The sequence below is a fragment of the Peromyscus maniculatus genome, chromosome 20 (genome assembly GCF_049852395.1).
Source record: "Peromyscus maniculatus bairdii isolate BWxNUB_F1_BW_parent chromosome 20, HU_Pman_BW_mat_3.1, whole genome shotgun sequence".
In the NCBI taxonomy this organism is placed as follows: Eukaryota; Metazoa; Chordata; class Mammalia; order Rodentia; family Cricetidae; genus Peromyscus; species Peromyscus maniculatus.
Window position 1 is genome coordinate 71945852 of NC_134871.1, and position 19233 is coordinate 71965084.

A 19233-nucleotide genomic window follows, 5' to 3' on the forward strand; every position below is an offset into this window, starting at 1 on the left:
AACTCGGCCATCCATGAGGCCAAGTGGTGCCAGCCACACTGACTGGAGTTGCACACAGCAAGTTACTTGGCACCAATGCAGAAACTGCTGTCCTGGAGATACCTCAGATTTAAGTTTTCCAGACAGAACTAGTTGCTACCAGAAAGCAGGAAGAAGGGTTAGGACAGAGACAGAACCTCTGGAGTCAAGGAATTGGAACACATTTGAGGGAGTTGTATCCAAGAATGATGTAGCACTGGCTGCTGGCCATTAAGGGCAGCTGGTGTGTGTGTGTGTGTGGTGTATTTTGTTTTGAAACAAGGTTTCTCTGTAGCTTTGGCCATCCTGGAACTTGATCTATAGACCAGGTTGGCTCAAACTCCTGTAGATCATCCTGCCCCTGCCTCCCGAGTACTAGGACTAAAGGTGTGTGCCGACACTGCCTGTTTTTCTTTTCTAACAAGTCCAAATCTGGCAGAGTTGGGTAGGGATCTGTGAGTGGCTGTGCTGTGAGAGATTTTCAGTGTGACTAGATAGAGGGTTTCCTAGGCTTCGCCCCAGGAGCTGATCTCCGTAGACCTAATGGCTATCTAACTGGGAGCAACCGAGGTCTGAGAAGAGACTCAGAAACCTAGTTGCAGGGACAGGGCTAATCAGTCCTCACTACCTGTCTGCCCCTGTCAGCCAGCCGAATGCAAACAGGATGTTCACTTAGACTCTAACCTAGAGTCTAGGCTGGGTATACTCCAGGCCACACACACTTGCTTTCTCCTATCAGAGCAGGCACTGTGCTCTGGAATCCGAGGTAGTGAGGGTCCAAGTTCATGCTAAGAACGTCACCTCAAGCGCTTCACTAGCTCGCAGCAAATATTCTCAGGAACTGACTGAGCTTCACATCTGCTTCTGGGAAGCAACATTCGACAAACAAGCTTCGTTTCTCAGCAACCATTATAGCCCCCAGGGCTACAGTGAAGGGGGACTTGTTTTCCCGCCTCCACAGAAAGTTTGGAAGAGAACGCTGTCCCCGCCCAGCTGCAGCAACCTCCTGGTTGGACAAGGCTTGCTCTGTCCTCCCAGGAGATCTGCCTCTGGAGTTGGTTCTGCGCCTTACCCCACACTGCTCTTCCTGGTTCTTAGAGCCCAGACTGAAGTTCTGACCCAGTGCTTTTCAGCCAGGACAGCCCCACATTCTCAAGACCCACCCCAAGAAACTGAGTCATGGGCATGAGGTCTCAGGCTGTGGAAGAGGGGGTTCTTCCTTCAGTGCCAAGATGGACGTCTTTCTGTCTAGTCAGGGTAAGAATATCTGCATGGAGGGAGGGTAAGTGGGTGAACACCTTTATCCATAGTGGCCTGGCTCTTCCCTCCCCTGCGGCCCTGAGCTGGCAATCACAATGCCTCGCTGGCTCCCCAAGCCCTACTCCCTATTACCCTATCCCACCAGGTAGCCTGCTTTAGATCCCTTTCCCTCAGTTCGTACCCGGAGAGTGGTGATCAAGCTTGAGCTGAGAATCCAGCTACCCATCTTATGACTCCTCTCTTCCCTCTCCTATTCCTAGGAACCTTTCAAGTTCCTCTTGGTGGCTGCTTAGGCAGGGTAGGATGCCAGCCTGGTGTGAAGTTCTAGTCCAATCAGTCTTGCTCACTCACTGGTGATGTCATCAGTTAAAAACTCGGAGGTGGTCCCTGCCTTTGATCCCAGCACTCAGGAGGCAGAGGCAGGAGGATCTCTGTGAGTTCAAGGCCAGCCTGGTCTACAAAGCGAGTTCCAGCTAAAGCCCAGGACATTCTGGAAAGGTCTGAATATTAAAAGAGCTAGCTGCAGGCATCAAATAAGTGTATTTTCATATTCCAGGTTAATTGTGTAATCTAATCTCGCCACAGCATCACCCTCAGCCTCCAATCCCTGTCTCTGTCTTCTGACCTCTGCTGCTCTCTCTTCACCGCCAGTGCGACCACTCCCTCCCAATGCCTCTCCAGCTCTTCCCTGGTCCCCCAGGAGTCCAGCCACTGGACAGTAAGAACCGTGGCCTTGCTTCCAGCCTCTTCCCAGCTGCCAGAATAGAATCAGGGGCTCCATCTCCCAGTAATCAGAACCAGACCGCCAAACACAGTCTTTGCCAGAGACAGGATGAGCCCAGAACTCCGCTGAGATGGGGCAGGCAGGCAGACCCAGAGGGCTTGAGCAGGGAGTGCTGGGTTGCTTTGGGCACCTACCCTAGCCTTGAACTCCCGGCACGGCACTTCCCACTTCTCAGCACGGAGATCCTCGGGCTCCACCAACTCCCATTATGGAAATTCCAGTGGGGAGGGTAACAGCAGGAGAGTGGGAACGGCGGCAGGTTCAAAGACTCTAGGACCACATCCCTACCCTCCACCTTCCCCTCCCAGCGTCACAACTCAAACTAGCACCACGGCCCATTAGTTTAATTCCAGACGTTCCTATCCAACACCAGCCTTTAAAAGAAGGGAATGGGATTACGCCATCAGAAGAACTTGCATTGGGAAAACCCAAGAACACCGGGGCGATGACTGAAGCCGTCCAGGGGTGGGAGTCTTGAACCTTCTGTGGGTCCTCAGCCCTGAGTCCTTTGGGAGAAAAGATGACACAGACAGCTCCCGTGGGTCCTAAGACCTGGGACACCGGTAACATTGGGTGTCTAAGTCTGGCGCCCCCACCAGGTCAGGCCTGGTTCGGACGAGATCCCGCATCCGGCTCGGGGCGTCAAAGAGGCGGCGGAGATGCCCAGGCCCCACCGCTGTGCTCTGTACCCTTCTTTTAGGATCTGTGTCCACCTTCTTTTAGGAGTCTGTGCGGCTCACGCGGCTCTCTGCGCCCGCGTCCCTCTCCCTCTGCAGCCTCTCGGTCCGAGACTTCCCCGGGGATCTGGCTGCCAGTCCCTCCCGGGCTCCGGCTGCCAGCTCCGTCCGTCTGCGAGTCTCGGCTGGAGCCAGCCTCCGCGAGCTGAGCCGTTCGCGGGAAGGACAGTGGGAGGAGAGGAGGGGGAAAGGAGGCGGCGCGGGCGGGGAGCGGGTGGAAGGTGGCGATTGGAGCCCGGGAAGAAGGAGGGAGCCAGAGGGCGGGAGGAGGTGGCGGGCGCTGGGCGCGGAGGGAGGGAGGGAGGGAGCCAGCTGAGTGCCCGTCCCGCCGCCGCCGCTGCCGCCGCCGCCCGCCGCCGCCTCCGCGTGTCGCGGCGCGGCCGGCCGGGATGGGCTGGCCCGGGGGCGCCCCCTGCTGCTGCCCCGGTCCGCCGCGCCCCCGGCCCTCCGGGCGCCCCCCACAGGTGAGTGGCTGCGCCACACCGAGCGGGAACGCGGGCGGCGGCCCTCTGCGTCACAGCGCGCGGTCCGAGCCCGGGGGCGGGCGCCAGGGGGCGCGGAGCCACCGGGGGGGATCCGGGAACACCGGGTGCGGCAGGAGCCCGAGGCTGGGACTCCGGCCAGCGCCCTCCGGGTCGCGGTGAGCTAGGGGGCAGTTGGAGATCCTGGAGGTGACCAGGGGGCGGGGCACGGCTGTGGTCCTAAGCTCAGGCCGCCACGCCTTCCCGAGACTCACTGCGCACTACTGTTGGGTCGGGCCGCTCTCTGCGTGCATCCCCAGGTCAGACAAGCGCACTTGGAGCACAAGATGCCCGTGGCGGCTGGCAGCTGTGCCCCGGCCCTGGCCTGGCAGAGGGCATGCAAGCGTTTTCTTCTGGTGTTCCCTGTCTGGGACACTGAGGCACAGTGCAGGCACAGATGAAGCTGATCCCTCCTATGCCCTCTTCTACTTCTGCCCTGCCTAGACACCCCCTAGGTCCCTTTGGACACACCCTTGAATCCTACCTCCATTCCCCTCCCGTCTTTGCTGGGCCTCACTCCTCTGTGGCCCAGCTCCCAGCTTCACATCCAACCACAGCTATTTCCAGGAAGGAGGGGTGTGTGGGTGGGTGGAGGGGTTTCTCCAAACAAACCCAAGGCTTCAGAGTAAGAGGGGGCCCTGCTGAGGAGAAGCAAAAAAAAAAAAAAAGCTCTGGAATATTCCAGGCAGGAGGTGGGAAGTGAGGACCCACAGGCTCTGGTAATGCCATCCCAGCCGTCCCTCAGGCATAGGTTCCCCCATCTCCTTCCAGAAGTACCCCACTCCCGGCAGGGCTCTTGACCAGCCCACATAGTGCCTACTTAGCCCACAGCTCCCGTTGCAGTCATGGAATGGACACTTTTCTAGGTCTGGGCGGGCAGTGAAAGTTCAGTGGGCCTGGAGGATGTCTGGGGACCTTCCCCAGAGGAGGGGACTTAAAAGTAGGACTTTAAGAAGTAGGGCTATGTGCCATAGGTGCAGAGGAAAAATACTGGATGGGAGAAGCCACACTCACCCAGGCACTACAGTGACCCATCTCCCCCAGCAGGGCCGGGTGCTGAATCAGGCCAGGCCCAGTTGCCCACCTGGCCATCGGCCTGGAATGTCCTGGGACACAGCCAGGACTCGGGCAGGGGTTACAGGGCCGCTGGTGCTCTCCGGTTACAGGATGGAGGCACACACCTTGCCGCTCAGGTGCTACCTTCTAGCCAGGGTACACAGGTGACAGGCTTCCTAGAGAATGGAAGCATGTAAGAAGAGGCTCCCCGGGACGGATAGGTCTTCTGGGGTGTCCCAGGGAGCGTAAGGCAGAGGAGGAGGGAGCTCCTGTGGGACCCTGCATAGCCAGAGCTGGAGGAGTCAGTCTCACTGGGACGTTCAGTAAATACCGTGCAAATGAGGATGACAGCGTTTGCATTCTTTCAAGTGACAGCTACAGCATTCCAAAGGCTGCTGTCCAGGGCGAGGGCCGAGAACCCCCAGGCCATTGACCCTTGTTTAGGAAGATTGTTCCATCCTTTCCAAGGCCCCATCCACCTCCTTCCCTTGACTCCTGGGACAGGAAGTTGGCCCTATTCCCAGGAGGGAAGCAGGAGGCCCTAGAGGGGGTGGAGTATGTGTTGGGAGGGGGCCCTCCTGTCCAGTCCTCAGGCCCAGTGACAGCCACAGAGGAAGGAGAGCCAGGCCCAGAAGAGCCATGAAGGTAGCGCTCAGGTTTGGGTGGGTGGGTGGGAGGGGTCCCGGGTGCAGGGGGCTAAGCCAGAAGCTGTGAGTTTTATCCGGAGCACAGTAGCTGGGGTCTTCAGGTGGTGCCCTCCACTGCTTTGGGCTGCAGCAGGATGGACCACTACTGTGGGCAGCTGGGTCTTCTGGCTGGAACTTGGCCTTGAGGAGGGCGCTGCGTGATCCTTTCCCGTCTAACAGGGAAGTTGGACTTCATTCCTACTTTCTTTCACCCTGAGGATTCTGAGTCCTGGGCTGCCAGGGGTACTGGTTCCCAGCTCCACTCCCTTCCCACAGGAAGTCCCAAGGGAGCATAAGAGTCCAGGCTGGAGACTGGCTAGGGACACAGTGTTCTCCTCTGGTCCTCGAGCCCTGCCCTGAGACCTGAATTCCCACCCTGCCCCACTGGCTGATTCCAGGGCTGGATCTCAGGACCACAGACCCCTACACAGGGTGGGCCACCGGGTGAGAGGCAGTTCCAGAGGAGATGGGGAGAGCCGAAGATCTTGGGCGGACACTCCCAGCAGGGTAGATCCTGGGAATCTGATCTCCTGGCCTCCCCCACATCCTCCCCCACCCCACTTCCTGGAGCAGCGACCTGCCCCCTTCCCGCCTGCACTTCCCTCCACTTCCAGGGCCAGGCTTCTCCACACACCAGCCAGACAGCCTCCCCTCCACCCAAGGGAAGCGGCTGCCTCGGCCAGGCTGCTTCCAGGAAGCCCCAGGCCAGGCCCCAGCATTGTTCAGGCCCTGCAGCCAAGAGCGCAGCCAGCCAGACACCATGAAGTCCAGCAGCCCTGTGGAAAGGTTGCTCAGAGCCCTGGGGAGAAGGGACAGCAGCCGGGCCACCAGCAGGGTAGGAGCGCCCACCAGCTGGGCGAAGGTGGGGAGGGTGGAGGTGCGGACAAGGGGGGAGGGTCAGGATTCAGGCCAGACCCTCTTGCTAATCTCAACCTCTTCTCCGGCTCCTCGCCCTGCCTCAGTATTCCCCCTCATTCTTCTGGCCCCCTGAGGTGGCCAAGGTGGCTGTGTGATCCTGCCTCAGTGTATTTCCATCTCTGTGTATTTCCCGGCTTGAGCTTGAGTAAGCCCAGGGGTGGGGGTGGGGGAGTCCGGCTTCAGCTAAGAACGTAAATCCTGACCTCCCAGGGAAGCTTGGGAGTAAAGGGATGGAGAGAAGGCAGTGAAAGGTAGGGAGGCGGCCAGGTCTCCAGGCACTCTAACTGGGAGGTTGCCTTCCACTGACGTCATCTGCACATGATGTTATCAACAAGTGAGTCCCGGTGTCCTCGCGGGTCCCACCTCCAGTCCAGAGAGGTGTCCTGGAGAGTGGAGGGACCAAAGCTGCCCCATGTCACCGTCCTCTCCCTTTGCCTTTCCGAAGGTGTTAACGCTGTGGTGGGCAGATCCTGGGGGAGGAGGGGACAGCGGGAGCTGGAATACAGAGGTGAAAAATCGTACGTGGAGGGAGCCTGCCCACAGACACAGGGTGGGCGGGATGGGCTGAAGTGGGCCTGGGCGACTGGAAGCAGCCCAGCTGCTGGCCTCGCCACCACTGGGTGGGGAGGGGACACACGGAGGCAGCAAGTCAGCTGCTTGTCCGTCCCCACCGTCAGCCCTTCTTGCAGCCCGGCCACCACCCCCACCTTATACAACTGCCGCCGGCCGCCCCGACGCGCAAAGAGTAAACATGTTGTTCTGACCGTGGAGGAGGGAGGGCTTGTCAGCTGCCTGGAGCGTGGGGACACTGAGAGCCAGGGGCTCAGGACTGGCTGAAGCCAGTCTGGGTGTTGGGTGACAATGTGCATGTGTGCCTGGGCCGTCAGCTCACAGTACACAAGCCTCATCTGGAGAGGGCAGGGTGGGAAGAGAGTCAGACTCCCCCCCCCCACCACCACTCTGCCAAGGTTCGGAAAGCCCTCACATTTGAAGTGGCAGTGGCCAGGACATCACATAGCAGCGCCACGTGAGGGGCCCAAGTGATCCCTCAGGGAGGAGTTGACCCAGCCAAGGTGACGCAAGGGGCCACATTCCAAGCCCCGTAGAGGACAGGCCCCATGACTACCCTGAAACAGCTGCGGCCAAGTGTGCCTGGGAGTTCAGAGGCTTCGAGCTAGAAGAGAGGGAAGCAGCGTGGTTCCAAGGCAAGGTTCCTACCCAGCCTTGGAGATGGGCCCACTGGGAACTCATGCCTCTGTCTGTCTGTCACTCCACCCGCAGCCTAGGAAAGCAGAACCACACAGTTTCCGGGAGAAGGTTTTCCGGAAGAAGGCTCCGGTGTGTGCAGTGTGTAAAGTGACCATCGATGGGACCGGTGTCTCGTGCCGAGGTGAGGCGCTCTGCCCGTGTACCCTGAGCCCTCCACTCCATGCCACTGTGCTGTGAGGCTCCAGGGGCAGGCAGATTCACGGAGCAGAAACAACGCCCCCTCTCACCGAAACATCCACCGTGCCACAGCTCAGGAGATTGGTGACTCTGCCACCTTCCCATCCTCACCTGTGACTAAGGGGCTTTCCTCCCTCCTCACCTCCATTCCTAGGCCACAACCTCTGGCCCTCTTCCCTGACTCCGGAGCAGAACCTGTCCATACGCTGCCCTGCTCACAACTCCGGGAATCTAGTGTTGCCCCAGGGTTGGCCTTCAGGACCTGGGGAAGTGGAGGGTGGCCCTTTCCCTGCTCCCATAAGCCTCCGATAACCTCTTTCCTCCCTTCCCTCTCTAGTCTGCAAGGTGGCCACACACAGAAAATGCGAAGCAAAGGTGGGTACCTGGTCCTAGCTGAGGGGGCATGGAATCCTTTCACTGCTCAGACACTAGCTGAGGGGGATCGAGTCCTTTCACTGCCCAGACAGACAGTCTTCTTTACCCACACTGGCACGGTTCTTCCACTCAGTCCCATGTCATTCCTAGAGACCCCTCCTGGGTGGCAGGGGGGTTGTGCTGGGCCCTTTAAGAACCACCCTACTCCACCCCTGGAGGGTTGGCCTAGGAGGGTGGACAGTGAGACAGCGTTTGTCTTGGTGCAGTGCCCAGGCTGCAGCTGGCGAGAGGATGGGGGGGGGGGCGGGTGGAGAAGGAGGAGGAGGAGGAAGGGCGGGGTGGATAGAGAGGGAGCAGGATTTCAGAGACCAGGCGCGGGGCTACACTGTGCCTTTCCACTGGGGAAGGGTCCTCAGGATGCCTGAGTTGATCTTATCCTGGGTGCTGGAAGGGCTGGGCCTCTTCAGGTACATACACACTGTAGGTGGTACCCACGGTCCACCAAGCAGTCCCATCTCTGAGGAGCATTCCTGGTTCTCCTCCTTCAGTGCAGGGGGTGGTCCCAGGGCCTCAAGTTAGCTTGGGGGAGTATGTGCCCATGGGTGGGGTCTCAACGGTGAAAGAGGCTAGTGTCCACCCCTGGCCATTGCCTGCCTGCCTGCCTCTATATATAACTCCTGTCCTGCAGCTGGATGAATGGGGGTCTGTTTGGGCAGGGGGCTGAGAGCCAAGAGCAACAAGCAGGGGGCCTGAGAGGTGGGGGACCGGGAGGCCAGGAGCAAGGCTCCCTTAAATAGCGGAACCTCCACTGGAGCCTGTACTCATCAGCTGACAGCCCCTCCACCTTCCCGCTGAAGCCAGGCACCCCATTTCGCCAGCTCCGTCCCTTGTTCCCATCTCCCTCCAGGTGACCTCATCCTGTCAGGCCTTGCCCCCTGCGGAGCTGGTGAGTGTGCTCTAGGATGGGGCGGGGAAGGCAGGAACCTGACTAGCGTCCAGAGGTCTGGTGGTCTCAGAGCGGGTGTCCAGGAGGTTACCTAGAACTGAGCGCTGTGGTTATTGGCCAGTCATCCGAAGAGATGACTTCCAGCTCTTGGCTGTCATTGTCCATTAGGGCCTGCTGGGGGGCTGGAGTCCTCTCTCTTACCCCAGGGAGTAGACGCAGACATGCCCTCCCACCCCCACCCCCAGGTCCAGACTAGTCGTTCCCTTGGCCCTAACCACTCCCATTTCCTCCCCCACCTTCCCCCTTCTAGCGGAGAAACACGGCCCCGGTCCGGCGCATAGAACACCTGGTAAGGGATGCTAGGGGCCTGGGCGGGGAGGGGCGTGTGGGTAGCTTTTGGGGAGACCACGGTGTGTGGAACTTTGGACTGGGAAGCCTAGAAGAGATGCATCCGAAGAGATGTCTGCTATGGTTTCTCATCCACCAGGGGTCCACCAAGTCTCTGAACCACTCAAAGCAACGCAGCACTCTACCCAGGTGAGTGAGGGCGCCCGGCGACCCCGCGTGGGCACTCTCCACCGGACCCCCACTCAGCTCATGGCAGTGGCCCCCAATAAGACACCCCAGGGCAGTGCTCCCCCTCCGGGCCACGCACCCTCAGGAGTTAGCAGGCCTCAGCGCTCCCCAAGACCCTTCTCCTTATGCTAGCCCCGTGGGGCGCCTCGCCTCTGTCCCCTAACTCAGCTTTGCGACCTCTCGCAGGAGCTTCAGCCTGGATCCGCTCATGGAGCGTCGCTGGGACTTGGACCTCACCTACGTGACCGAGCGGATCTTGGCCGCGGCTTTCCCCGCGCGGCCTGACGAGCAGCGACACCGGGGCCACCTGCGGGAGCTCGCCCACGTGCTGCAGTCCAAGCACTGGGACAAGTACCTGGTGAGGAGCGGGTCGGCCAGGTTCGACCAATGGGAGGGCCGGCCGGGAGGTCCAAATAGGCAAGGCTACTGTTTGCCATCCATCCCTGAGATGGGACTGGCAGAGGGCGGTGTTAGTGTGCAGGGGCGGGGCGGGGCGGGGGGCGGAGCCTGAGCTCAGTCCCGCATGCAGCAGCTCCCGAGAATCCAGCTCCAGAGGATTGCAGCTTCAGAGTAAGGTTCTCATTGAGGGTCCGCCTCCAGCACCTCTGTCTGAGGTTGTCTTTATTTATTAACGCTTCCCTTTATTTCAGCTTTTCAACCTTTCAGAGAAACGGCATGACCTGACCCGCCTGAACCCTAAGGTAGGGGGAAACGGCCAACCCTGTGAGAAGACTCTGCCTCCTTGTGATTGGTAGCGGCTGACATCCACCTTACTCTTAAGCACTCTCCTAGACGACATACCGTTTAAGATACCTGAAAACATGGTGTAGTGTGGCTGAGAAAAGTGTCCAGGCTACTGGTGACGGCTAGGGAGCCCCACCTTGCCTCGGGTCCCCTTGTTACCCCCCCCTCACCTCCTTGTTCCTGTCCCTGCACACACACAGTTGTTCCTTGTACTTCCCCAGGTGCAGGACTTTGGCTGGCCTGAGCTGCATGCCCCGCCTCTGGACAAACTGTGCTCCATCTGCAAAGCCATGGAGACATGGCTCAATGCTGACCCTCAGCACGTGGTGGTGTTGTACTGCAAGGTGGGCTGGGACCTTGGGGTCATCACAGAGCTGAGGCAGCCTCCACCCAGAACTCACAGGTCCCACAACCCTGCCTCTCTCTCTCTCAGGGCAGCAAGGGCAAGCTTGGAGTCATTGTCTCTGCCTATATGCATTATAGCAGGATCTCTGCAGGGTGAGTTGCCCTGGCCCGGTGGCCTCCCTCATCTGGCTCTGTCTGAGCTTCTCCCTGTAGTCAGAGAGTCCTACACCGTAAACCTGGTGTGATGCCACCCGTCTCCACTTGGGTGCCCAGCCCTCTCCAGCAGATGAGCTGGGCTAGCTTCCTAGGGCCGTCAGCAAAAAGCCACAAACCGGCTTAAGATAACTGTCTCCCAGTTCTGAGATGTTAAAACTCCAAAGTCAGGGTGTCAGCGGGGCTTTGCTCTCTCTGTGACTCTAGGCAGACTCCTTCCTCGCCTCTTTCCAGCTTCTGGTGGTGGCTGGCAATTCTGGGCAGTTCTTGGCTTACAGCGGCATTCGTCGTCACGTGGTGTTCTCTTTGTGCGTCTGTTTCTGTTTCTCCTCTTCTAAGGACCAATCCCCCTGATGCTCCTGCATGATCTCAGCTTAACCTATCTAATCACGTCTGCAGAGACCCTCTTTCTAAATAAGGCCCCGTCTGAGGTACATTTCTCTGGGGGAGGGACACCACTCAGCCCGTCAGGTTGTCTAACAGCCCCATTTTACAGATGAGGAAAGTCAGACTCGGGGGAACAGCAACTGGGAAACTGTACGGCAGGGCTTCTAGCTCTCCTCTCCACGGGGGAACCCCTCATGGTTCCTCCGTCCCTGCCCTGGGGCTTAGGCATGGAAGGCCAGAATGAGACCGATCCCTAAGCACCCCCACCTGCCCTGCTCTCCCCAGGGCAGACCAGGCACTGGCAACTCTCACCATGAGAAAATTCTGTGAGGACAAGGTGGCCACCGAACTGCAGCCCTCCCAGCGCCGGTGAGTGGCCCAGTGAGGGAGGGGCGGGTACGCTGGCTCAGGCAGCCCACCTGAACCCGGCAACGCAAGGGAGCCAGGCACCGCGCCAAGCTGTGGGGACTCAGGACGCACAGGGTCGGGCTCTCCTGGCATTCCTTTGCTAGCGGTGTGGAAGGCAAGAGGCCATGCGTAAACAGACGAGATCACTCCAGCGGGTGATAGGGTCTGTGAAGAAAGTAAAGCAGAGGCTTGTAGGAAGGGCGTCACAGGCCGAGCGGAGCTTGCCTCCTTGAAGTGTAGAACATTCTAGGTCTCCCGAGGTTGCGGGGGAGGGTCTGCATGGTTGAGCTGGTGTGAGGACGGTGCTGATGTTTTCCTGGGCATCTCCCCAGCTACGTCAGCTACTTCAGCGGGCTGCTGTCCGGCTCCATCAGAATGAACAGCAGCCCGCTCTTCCTGCACTATGTGTTTTTGCCCGTGCTGCCAGCCTTTGAGCCCAGCACAGGTGAGTCCCACCTGAGACGTATCCCACGGGGACAGCCACTTCCTGCCCCCCTTCACCCCATGCCCCTCACGTCCTCCTCCACCCCTCCAGGCTTCCAGCCCTTCCTCAAGATCTACCAATCTATGCAGCTGGTCTACACGTCTGGAGTCTAGTGAGTACTCCGTTCCCAGGCCCCGATACCTGCCTGTGCCTGCTGCATCCGCCCCCAGCCTCCCCAGGTCCAGCCTTCTGCCTCCAGCCAGGGATGCTGAAGTACCTGCCCCCTGGGGGCTGACTCTGCAGAGTCACCTCCGTGCCCGTGCCCTCGCTGGATGCCTCTGACTGTTCTGCCTTCTCTCTGCCCAAAGCCACATTGCAGGCCCAGGACCCCAGCAACTCTGCATCAGTCTAGAGCCAGCTCTCCTCCTCAAAGGCGATGTCATGGTGAGGGGGATCCTGAGGATGGGGACTGCAGTGGGGTGGGGGCTTCTAGCCATATAGTCGACTGACAAGTCGTCAGTTCAAGCAGGGTTGGAGGGCCCAAAGGGAATCCAAGAGAGTTCACCTTGAGATGAGGGCACCGCACAAGCTGTGGCCTGGCAGCCCTTGGGGTAAAGGCACAAATAAGGCACAATGGATGTGAAGGCCTGACCCCCAGCCTCCTGCCCTCCTTCAGGTAACCTGCTACCACAAGGGTGGCCAGGGCACGGACCGGACCCTTGTGTTCCGGGTTCAGTTCCACACGTGTACCATCCATGGATCACGGCTCACCTTCCCCAAGGACCAACTAGATGAGGCCTGGGCTGGTGAGTCAGAGGCCAGGGAAGGGGCAAGTGGGCAGGGAAGGGGATGCCATCAGGGCCTGACTCCTCACCACCACCACCACCACCACCACCTCCACAGACGAGCGGTTCCCTTTCCAAGCCTCAGTGGAGTTTGTCTTCTCCTCCAGCCCTGAGAAGGTCAAAGGTAAGAGTGGGAGCTGGAGGGGTAGGGTGCTGAAGGTGTCGGGGGTCCCCTCATCCCCAGCACCCCGGTGGCTTTCCACAGGCAGTACCCCACGGAACGACCCCTCTGTCTCGGTGGATTACAACACAACAGAGCCCGCCGTACGCTGGGACTCCTACGAGAATTTCAACCAGCGCCACGAGGACAGCGTGGATGGTGTGCGGGGTGGTGGTGGTGGGCGGGCGGGAGATAAGAGCTTTGTGGCTTGTGGGGGGAGGCACACGAAGGCATCAGTGCTGTCCCCGCTCACTAATTCTTCTCCACGCAGGCTCCTTGGCCCACACCAGGGGCCCCCTGGATGGCAGTCCTTACGCCCAGGTGCAGCGGGTCCCCCGCCAGACTCCACCGGCACCGTCTCCAGAGCTCCCCCCACCCCCCATGCTCTCTGTCAGCAGTGACTCCGGCCACTCATCCACACTCACCACAGAACCCACAGCAGAATCCCCTGGCCGACCACCCCCGACCGCCGCGGAACGTCAGGAGCTGGATCGTCTGCTGGGGGGCTGTGGCGTGGCCAGCGGGGGCCGTGGAGCTGGGCGTGAGACCGCCATCCTCGACGACGAAGAGCAGCCCTCTGTAGGTGGGGGCCTGCACCCTGGGGTGTATCCGGGCCACAGGCCTGGCCTCAGCCGTCACTGTTCCTGCCGGCAAGGTTACCGGGAGCCTTGTGCAGTCCCCAATGGGGGCTACTACCGGCCTGAGGGGACCCTGGAGAGACGAAGACTGCCCTATGGGGGCTATGAGGGGCACCCCCAGAGCTACACAGACGCCTCTGTGGAGAAGAGGCGCCTCTGCAGGTCGCTGTCGGAAGGGCCATACCCCTACGCCTCTGAGCTAGGGAAACCGGCCAACGGGGACTTTGGCTACCGCTCAGCAGGCTACCGGGAGGTGGTGATCCTGGAGGACCCCGGAGCACCTGCTTTATGCTCATGCCCAGCCTGTGAGGAGAAGCTGGCACTGCCCACGGCAGCCCTGTATGGACTGCGACTAGAGAGGGAGGCTGGAGAGGGGTGGGCCAGCGAAGCAGGCAAGCCTCTCCTGCACCCAGTGAGGCCCGGACACCCGTTGCCTCTGCTGGTGCCTGCCTGTGGGCATCACCATGCCCCGATGCCTGACTACAGCTGCCTGAAGCCACCCAAGGTGGGTGAAGAAGGGCGTGATGGCTGTTCTTATGCCATGTGCCCCGAAGGCAGGTATGGGCACCCAGGGTACCCTGCCCTGCTAGCCTATGGCTATGGGGGAGCCGTTCCCAGCTACTGCCCAGCGTATGGCCGGGCACCTCACAGTTGTGGATCCCCAGGCGAGGGCAGAGGGTACCCTAGCCCCGGTGCCCACTCACCACGGGCGGGCTCTGTGTCCCCGGGAAGCCCACCCTACCTGCAGTCCAGGAAGCTGGGCTATGAGATCCCCGCAGAGGATGGAAGGGACAAGTACCCGTTGCCTGGGCACCTGGCCGCAACAGGACCCTTGACAGCCACAGGTGAGCACGCTGGAGCGGCACTGTCCAGGGCAGAGGAGGACTTGAAATGCTGCTGTGGGTGCCATGGGTGGGAAGGAACGGGGCCCGACAGAAAAGCGGGCCCCTGTCCACAGATCCTCTCTCCCTGTCACAGAGTCACCTGAGCTTTCCTGGAGGGATGGCTCCAGTGGGCACACCACACTGCCTCGGTCTCCCCGAGATGCCCAGTGCGGTGCCTCTTCGGAGCTCTCCGGTCCCTCCACGCCCCTGCACACCAGCAGCCCAGTCCAGGGCAAAGAAAGGTACACAGAGGGCCAGGGCTGCTTGGGCACGCTCCATGGGTGTCAGCAGCCCGAGGCAGGGCCGTCTGACCGTCTTCATCTCCCCCTGCAGTGCCCGACGGCCAGACACCAGGTCTCCCTCCTTGGCCCCAACTCAGAGACTGAGTCCTGGCGAGGCCTCGCCTCCTGCTGTCCAGGGAGGCACTGAGAAGGCCCCTGAGCTGCTGGCCAGCAGCCGGCCCGAGCCACCAGACCCTAGCCCTTTCTCCCAGACCTCCCCACCCAGCTCACCCAACGGCTGGCCTCAGGAAAGGAGCCCAGGGGGTCACTCCAACAGTGCCAGCCCTCGAGGGCCTGTGCCAACCACCTTGCCCGGACTCCGCCATGCCCCCTGGCGGGGCCCCCCAGACAGCCCCGATGGCTCCCCCCTTACTCCTGTGCCTACCCAGATGCCTTGGCTTGTGGCCAGCCCAGAGCCACCCCAGAGCTCGCCCACGCCCGCCTTCCCACTGGCTGCCTCCTATGATGCCAGTGGTCCCCCTCAGCCACCTCTCCCTGAAAAACGACACATGCCTGGGCCTGGGCAGCAGCCATCGCCACCAGCCAGGGCTGCCAGTCAACACGTCACCTTTGCGCCTCCTCTCCCAGACGTCACCCAACCCCCAGGTATAAGGGTGTGGGGCATCGGGTGTCCTTTAAAAAACCTCACCTCCCAGAGGGAGACCGTGGGGACCCCTGGGGTCTGAACTCAGTCCCCCCCCCCTTCCTCCTAGAGCACCCTTTACAAGAGAACCAAAGCAATGCCAAGTTCGTCCAGGACACATCCAAGTTTTGGTACAAGCCGCACCTGTCCCGGGACCAAGGTATGAAGCCAGAAATGGTAGTGTGCCCATCCCACCCCACCTCCAAGGCCTGTCTTGGCTGTCTCACCCTGGTGGGGGCTTTGGTTCCTTCTGTCTCAGCTCTTGGCTGAGGGGCTCACCGGCAGCGATTCTAAGCTTTGGCCTCGGACTAGCTGTCCCAGAGTCCTGCCATCCACACAGCTGCCGGAGTGAGGGACTTGGGAACCTGCCAGTGGGGCGCTGTGGGGAACCTGCCTGTGGGGCGCTGTGGGGCGCTGTGGGGCGCTGTGGGGAACCTGCCTGTGGGGCGCTGTGGGGTGCTGTGGGAAACCTGCCTGTGGGGCGCTGTGGGGCGCTGTGGCGCTGCCGCCAGCTCTAACTCTTGCCCCTGCAGCCATTGCCCTGCTGAAAGAAAAGGACCCTGGGGCCTTCCTGATCAGGGACAGCCATTCATTCCAAGGAGCCTATGGGCTAGCCCTCAAGGTGGCTACACCCCCACCCAGCGCCCAGCCCTGGAAAGGTACAGTAGACTGCTGAGGGAGCAGGTGTGGACAGGGGAGAGACTGCAGAGCCAAGAGCAGAGAGATGCACAGGACATCTCCATGAAGGGAAGGGGCAAGGAAAGCACCCCCTCCCCAGCCTAGGAAAGAGTCCCGGGGGTGGGGCGGGGAGACACTGAGATCCTGGAATCCAGGAAAGCCTCACTTTCATCACCCCGCCCTCCTCTCAGGGGACCCCTCAGAACAGCTGGTTCGTCATTTCCTCATTGAGACTGGGCCCAAAGGCGTGAAGATCAAGGGTTGTCCCACTGAGCCCTATTTCGGTGAGAAACAAGAGTCTGAGAGGGCTCTAGGGGGTCAGTTAAGGGAGAAGCCTCAAGAGGGCGGGAGAGAAAGCCCTGGTTAGCCATGCATCCTTCAGGGTGTGTTTTCCCTCCCCTTGCACCTTGCAGGCAGCCTCTCTGCCCTGGTCTCTCAACACTCCATCTCTCCCATCTCCCTGCCCTGCTGTCTGCAAATTCCCAGTAAAGGTGTGTGATGTCTCCCCAGCTCCCACCACCCCTACAGCAAATACAGAGGTCGGGTCCTTCCCCCCCCCCCCCCCCCCGCTGCCCTTAGGGTGGCTAAGGAAGCCTCCCCGCGCTGACCTTCCTTGGTGGCCCTCATCTCCTCAGATCCTCTGGAAGAAGCCCCCGAGGCCCCTGTACCCACCAACATGAGCACAGCAGCAGACCTCCTGCGTCAGGGAGCAGGTAGAGACGCCCTTCCCCTCCCCCTCCCTGGTGGTCCAGAGGACCTTGTAGACTCCTGATGGGGCGGGGAGGGGGCATGGACAGGCCTGTGGGAGGTAGCCCCAGAAGATGCATTCAACCTGCAAAGGCAGAGGGGCCCCATCTTTCCAGGAGGCAGGGAAGGGGTCACAGGCTAAGTTCTCAGGGTGCACAATACAGGAGCCACAGCTGCAGCCGAGGCAAGAACTCCCGTTTTGCTGGCTGTCGGCCCCTCGGGGTCTGAGAGTTGCCTCTCTGACTTGCCGGGACGTGAGGCTAGTGCATTCAGACGGCACGCATCAGAGAAATGCACGGGATGACTGGGTGAGAAGCCCCTGGTCCTGGCAAAGCCAAGCTAGCTCACCCTGCTTCCTGTCTCTTTAGCCTGCAGTGTGCTCTACCTGACCTCCGTGGAGACAGAGTCACTGACGGGACCTCAAGCTGTGGCCAGGGCCAGCTCTGCAGCTCTGGGCTGCAGCCCCAGCCCGGTCCCAGCCACTGTCCATTTCAAGGTTTCAGCTCAAGGCATCACACTGACAGACAACCAGAGGAAGTGAGCCCAGGCACCAGCCTCCCGAAGTCCCAAGAAGGACCGGGGGCCTGGGTTTTTCTTTTTTCCTTTTCATGTGTATGTGTGTGTGGTGTGTGTACATACATGTTTGCCTTTATGTGTGAAGGCTCCAGTTTGATAATTAAGAATCTTTCTGGTCCCAAGTAGTGGTGGCACATGACTTTTATCCCAGTACTCAGGAGGCAGAGGTAGGTGGATCTCTGAGTTCAAGGCCAGCCAGAGTTACAGGGAAATCTTGAAAAAAAGTCTTGGGAAAACATAAAGCTCTTTCTGGGTTACTCTTCCACCTTACTGAGGCAGGCAGGGTCTCAATCAAACCCAGAGGTCACAGATGTGCTAGTCCTGTTGCTGGCCTGCTCCTAGGACTCTGTCTCTGCTTCCTGCAGCTGGGATTAGGGGTTCTGGCATTCAGACTCGCCCTCTTGCTTGTATGGCTAGTGTTAGCCTCTGGGCTGCCTCCCCAACCCAGAAACCTGGATTCACGTGTTTACTTGTATTTTACGTGCGCTGGTGTTTTGCCTGCATGTGTCTGTGTGAGGTGTTGAATCCCCTGAACTGGAGTTACAGACAGCTGTGAGCTGTCATGTGGGTGCTGGGAATTGAACCTGTGTCCTCTGGAAGAGCAGCCAGTGTTCCTAACCTCTCAGCCGTCTATCTCTCCAGCTTCAAAACCTGGATTTTTCCTTTTTTCCCCCTTGATTTTTCAAGACGAATTCACTTTGTAGACCAGGCTGTCCTCGAACTCAGAGATCTGCCTCCTGGGTGCTGAGATTAAAGGCGTGCGCTGCCACCACCACCGCCGCCACCACCACCACCACCACCACCACCGGCAAAACCTGGATTTCTAAGTGTGACACTCCTTCCCCAACCTACTCCTCACAGGCTCTTCTTTCGCCGCCATTACCCAGTGAACAGCATCACCTTCTCTAGCACTGACCCCCAGGACCGCAGGTGAGCCTCCTCAGAGCCCTATGGTCCTGCCAGCCCCAGCTCGCCCTTCAGGAGCGGTGTCCCGGGCTGTACTCCTTCAGGGCTCTCTCTCTCTTTACAGATGGACCAACCCAGATGGAACCACCTCCAAGTAAGTCTCCCTGGGAGCCCATCCCTGTCCTGGCACAAGCCACCCCACATGGCCACCACACCCTCCTGGGAGAGGGATGCAAGGCTAGCCCATTCCTGTCCTGGCACAAGCCACCCTACGTGGCCACCCCACCCTCCTGGGAGAGGGATGCAAGGCTAGCCCAGCCCTGTCCTGGCACAAGCCACCCCACATGGCCACCCTACCCTCCTGCGAGAGGGACGCAAGGCTAGCCCAGCCCTGGCTTTGTCCCTGTAGGATCTTTGGCTTCGTGGCCAAGAAGCCAGGGAGTCCCTGGGAAAACGTGTGCCACCTCTTTGCGGAGCTGGACCCGGACCAGCCAGCCAGTGCAATCGTCACCTTCATCACCAAAGTCCTCCTGGGCCAGAGAAAGTGAAGGAGGCCGCAAGCCGAGTCCACATCAACACTGCACCCTCCCAGCACCCACAGCTCTCACTGCCTTGGCCTGGACCCAGGAGCCCGAAGAGCCGGCGCCCACCCTCCGAAGTGGGGGTGGCACCAGCCCGGGCCACTGTTCTTTCCTGCCCTTGCCTGCTAAGCGAAGTGAGTGGGCCTTGAGATGACCTGGCATGTGAGCAGATGGCAGAGACAGGTGTGAGGCGTGAGGAGCTATCAGTAGTGGAGGCCTGGTGGGGATGGTCCTGCCAGCTCAACCCAGCTGCAGGTCCCATCACGGTGGGAGAGGGGAGGCGTGGGAGCTTCCTTCCTCCCCTCTGAACAGAGACCAGAGTGGGATCACACAAACAGAGGAAAAAAGAGAGTCTATTTTTGTGTAATAATAAAGAATTTCTATAAACTTTTGAGTTGATTACTTCATAGGAAGAAGACATTGTGCATCTCCCAGAGACACCCCCCTGCC

General features: G+C 60.0%; 1 protein-coding gene and 1 long non-coding RNA gene across 5 annotated transcripts; one reads left to right on the forward strand and one right to left on the reverse strand.

The window, feature by feature from the left end:
• Window positions 1-3115: 3115 nt before the first annotated feature.
• Tns2 (tensin 2) lies at window positions 3116-19170 on the forward strand. Of its 4 annotated transcripts, XM_076556896.1 has the most exons (30): window positions 4989-5021; window positions 5125-5897; window positions 7262-7370; window positions 7764-7801; window positions 8709-8747; window positions 9058-9096; window positions 9235-9284; window positions 9510-9681; window positions 9974-10024; window positions 10289-10411; window positions 10501-10565; window positions 11298-11381; window positions 11753-11865; window positions 11956-12016; window positions 12213-12288; window positions 12521-12650; window positions 12748-12813; window positions 12895-13008; window positions 13121-14332; window positions 14466-14613; window positions 14705-15258; window positions 15366-15455; window positions 15829-15954; window positions 16165-16257; window positions 16387-16464; window positions 16609-16686; window positions 17089-17257; window positions 18158-18226; window positions 18327-18356; window positions 18612-19170. In XM_076556896.1, exons 2-30 carry the CDS (start codon window positions 5823-5825, stop codon window positions 18748-18750), a joined length of 4191 nt encoding a protein of 1396 aa, XP_076413011.1. In that variant the 5' UTR covers window positions 4989-5021; window positions 5125-5822; the 3' UTR covers window positions 18751-19170. The 4 variants fall into 4 exon arrangements, with proteins under 4 accessions (XP_076413012.1, XP_006981925.2, XP_076413011.1 ...); XM_076556897.1 differs by lacking the exons at window positions 4989-5021; window positions 5125-5897 and adding an exon at window positions 3116-3263; XM_006981863.4 differs by lacking the exon at window positions 5125-5897 and having other exon boundaries at window positions 4881-5021.
• On the reverse strand, window positions 3562-3934 carry LOC143269824 (uncharacterized). Its single transcript, XR_013046595.1, has 2 exons — window positions 3805-3934; window positions 3562-3695 (listed from the first exon to the last, which is right to left on the reverse strand). It is a non-coding gene; the product is annotated as an uncharacterized LOC143269824 (long non-coding RNA).
• Window positions 19171-19233: the final 63 nt, after the last annotated feature.

Excerpts from the sequence above, each read along its gene's own strand:
- Tns2 (XM_076556897.1), top strand. The coding sequence starts at position 3,189 with ATGGGCTGGCCCGGGGGCGCCCCCTGCTGCTGCCCCGGTCCGCCGCGC. Across the intron at positions 11,866-11,955 it reads AGCCTTTGAGCCCAGCACAG|GCTTCCAGCCCTTCCTCAAG; the intron begins GTGAGTCCCACC and ends CCACCCCTCCAG. Across the intron at positions 15,259-15,365 it reads AGACGTCACCCAACCCCCAG|AGCACCCTTTACAAGAGAAC; the intron begins GTATAAGGGTGT and ends CCTTCCTCCTAG.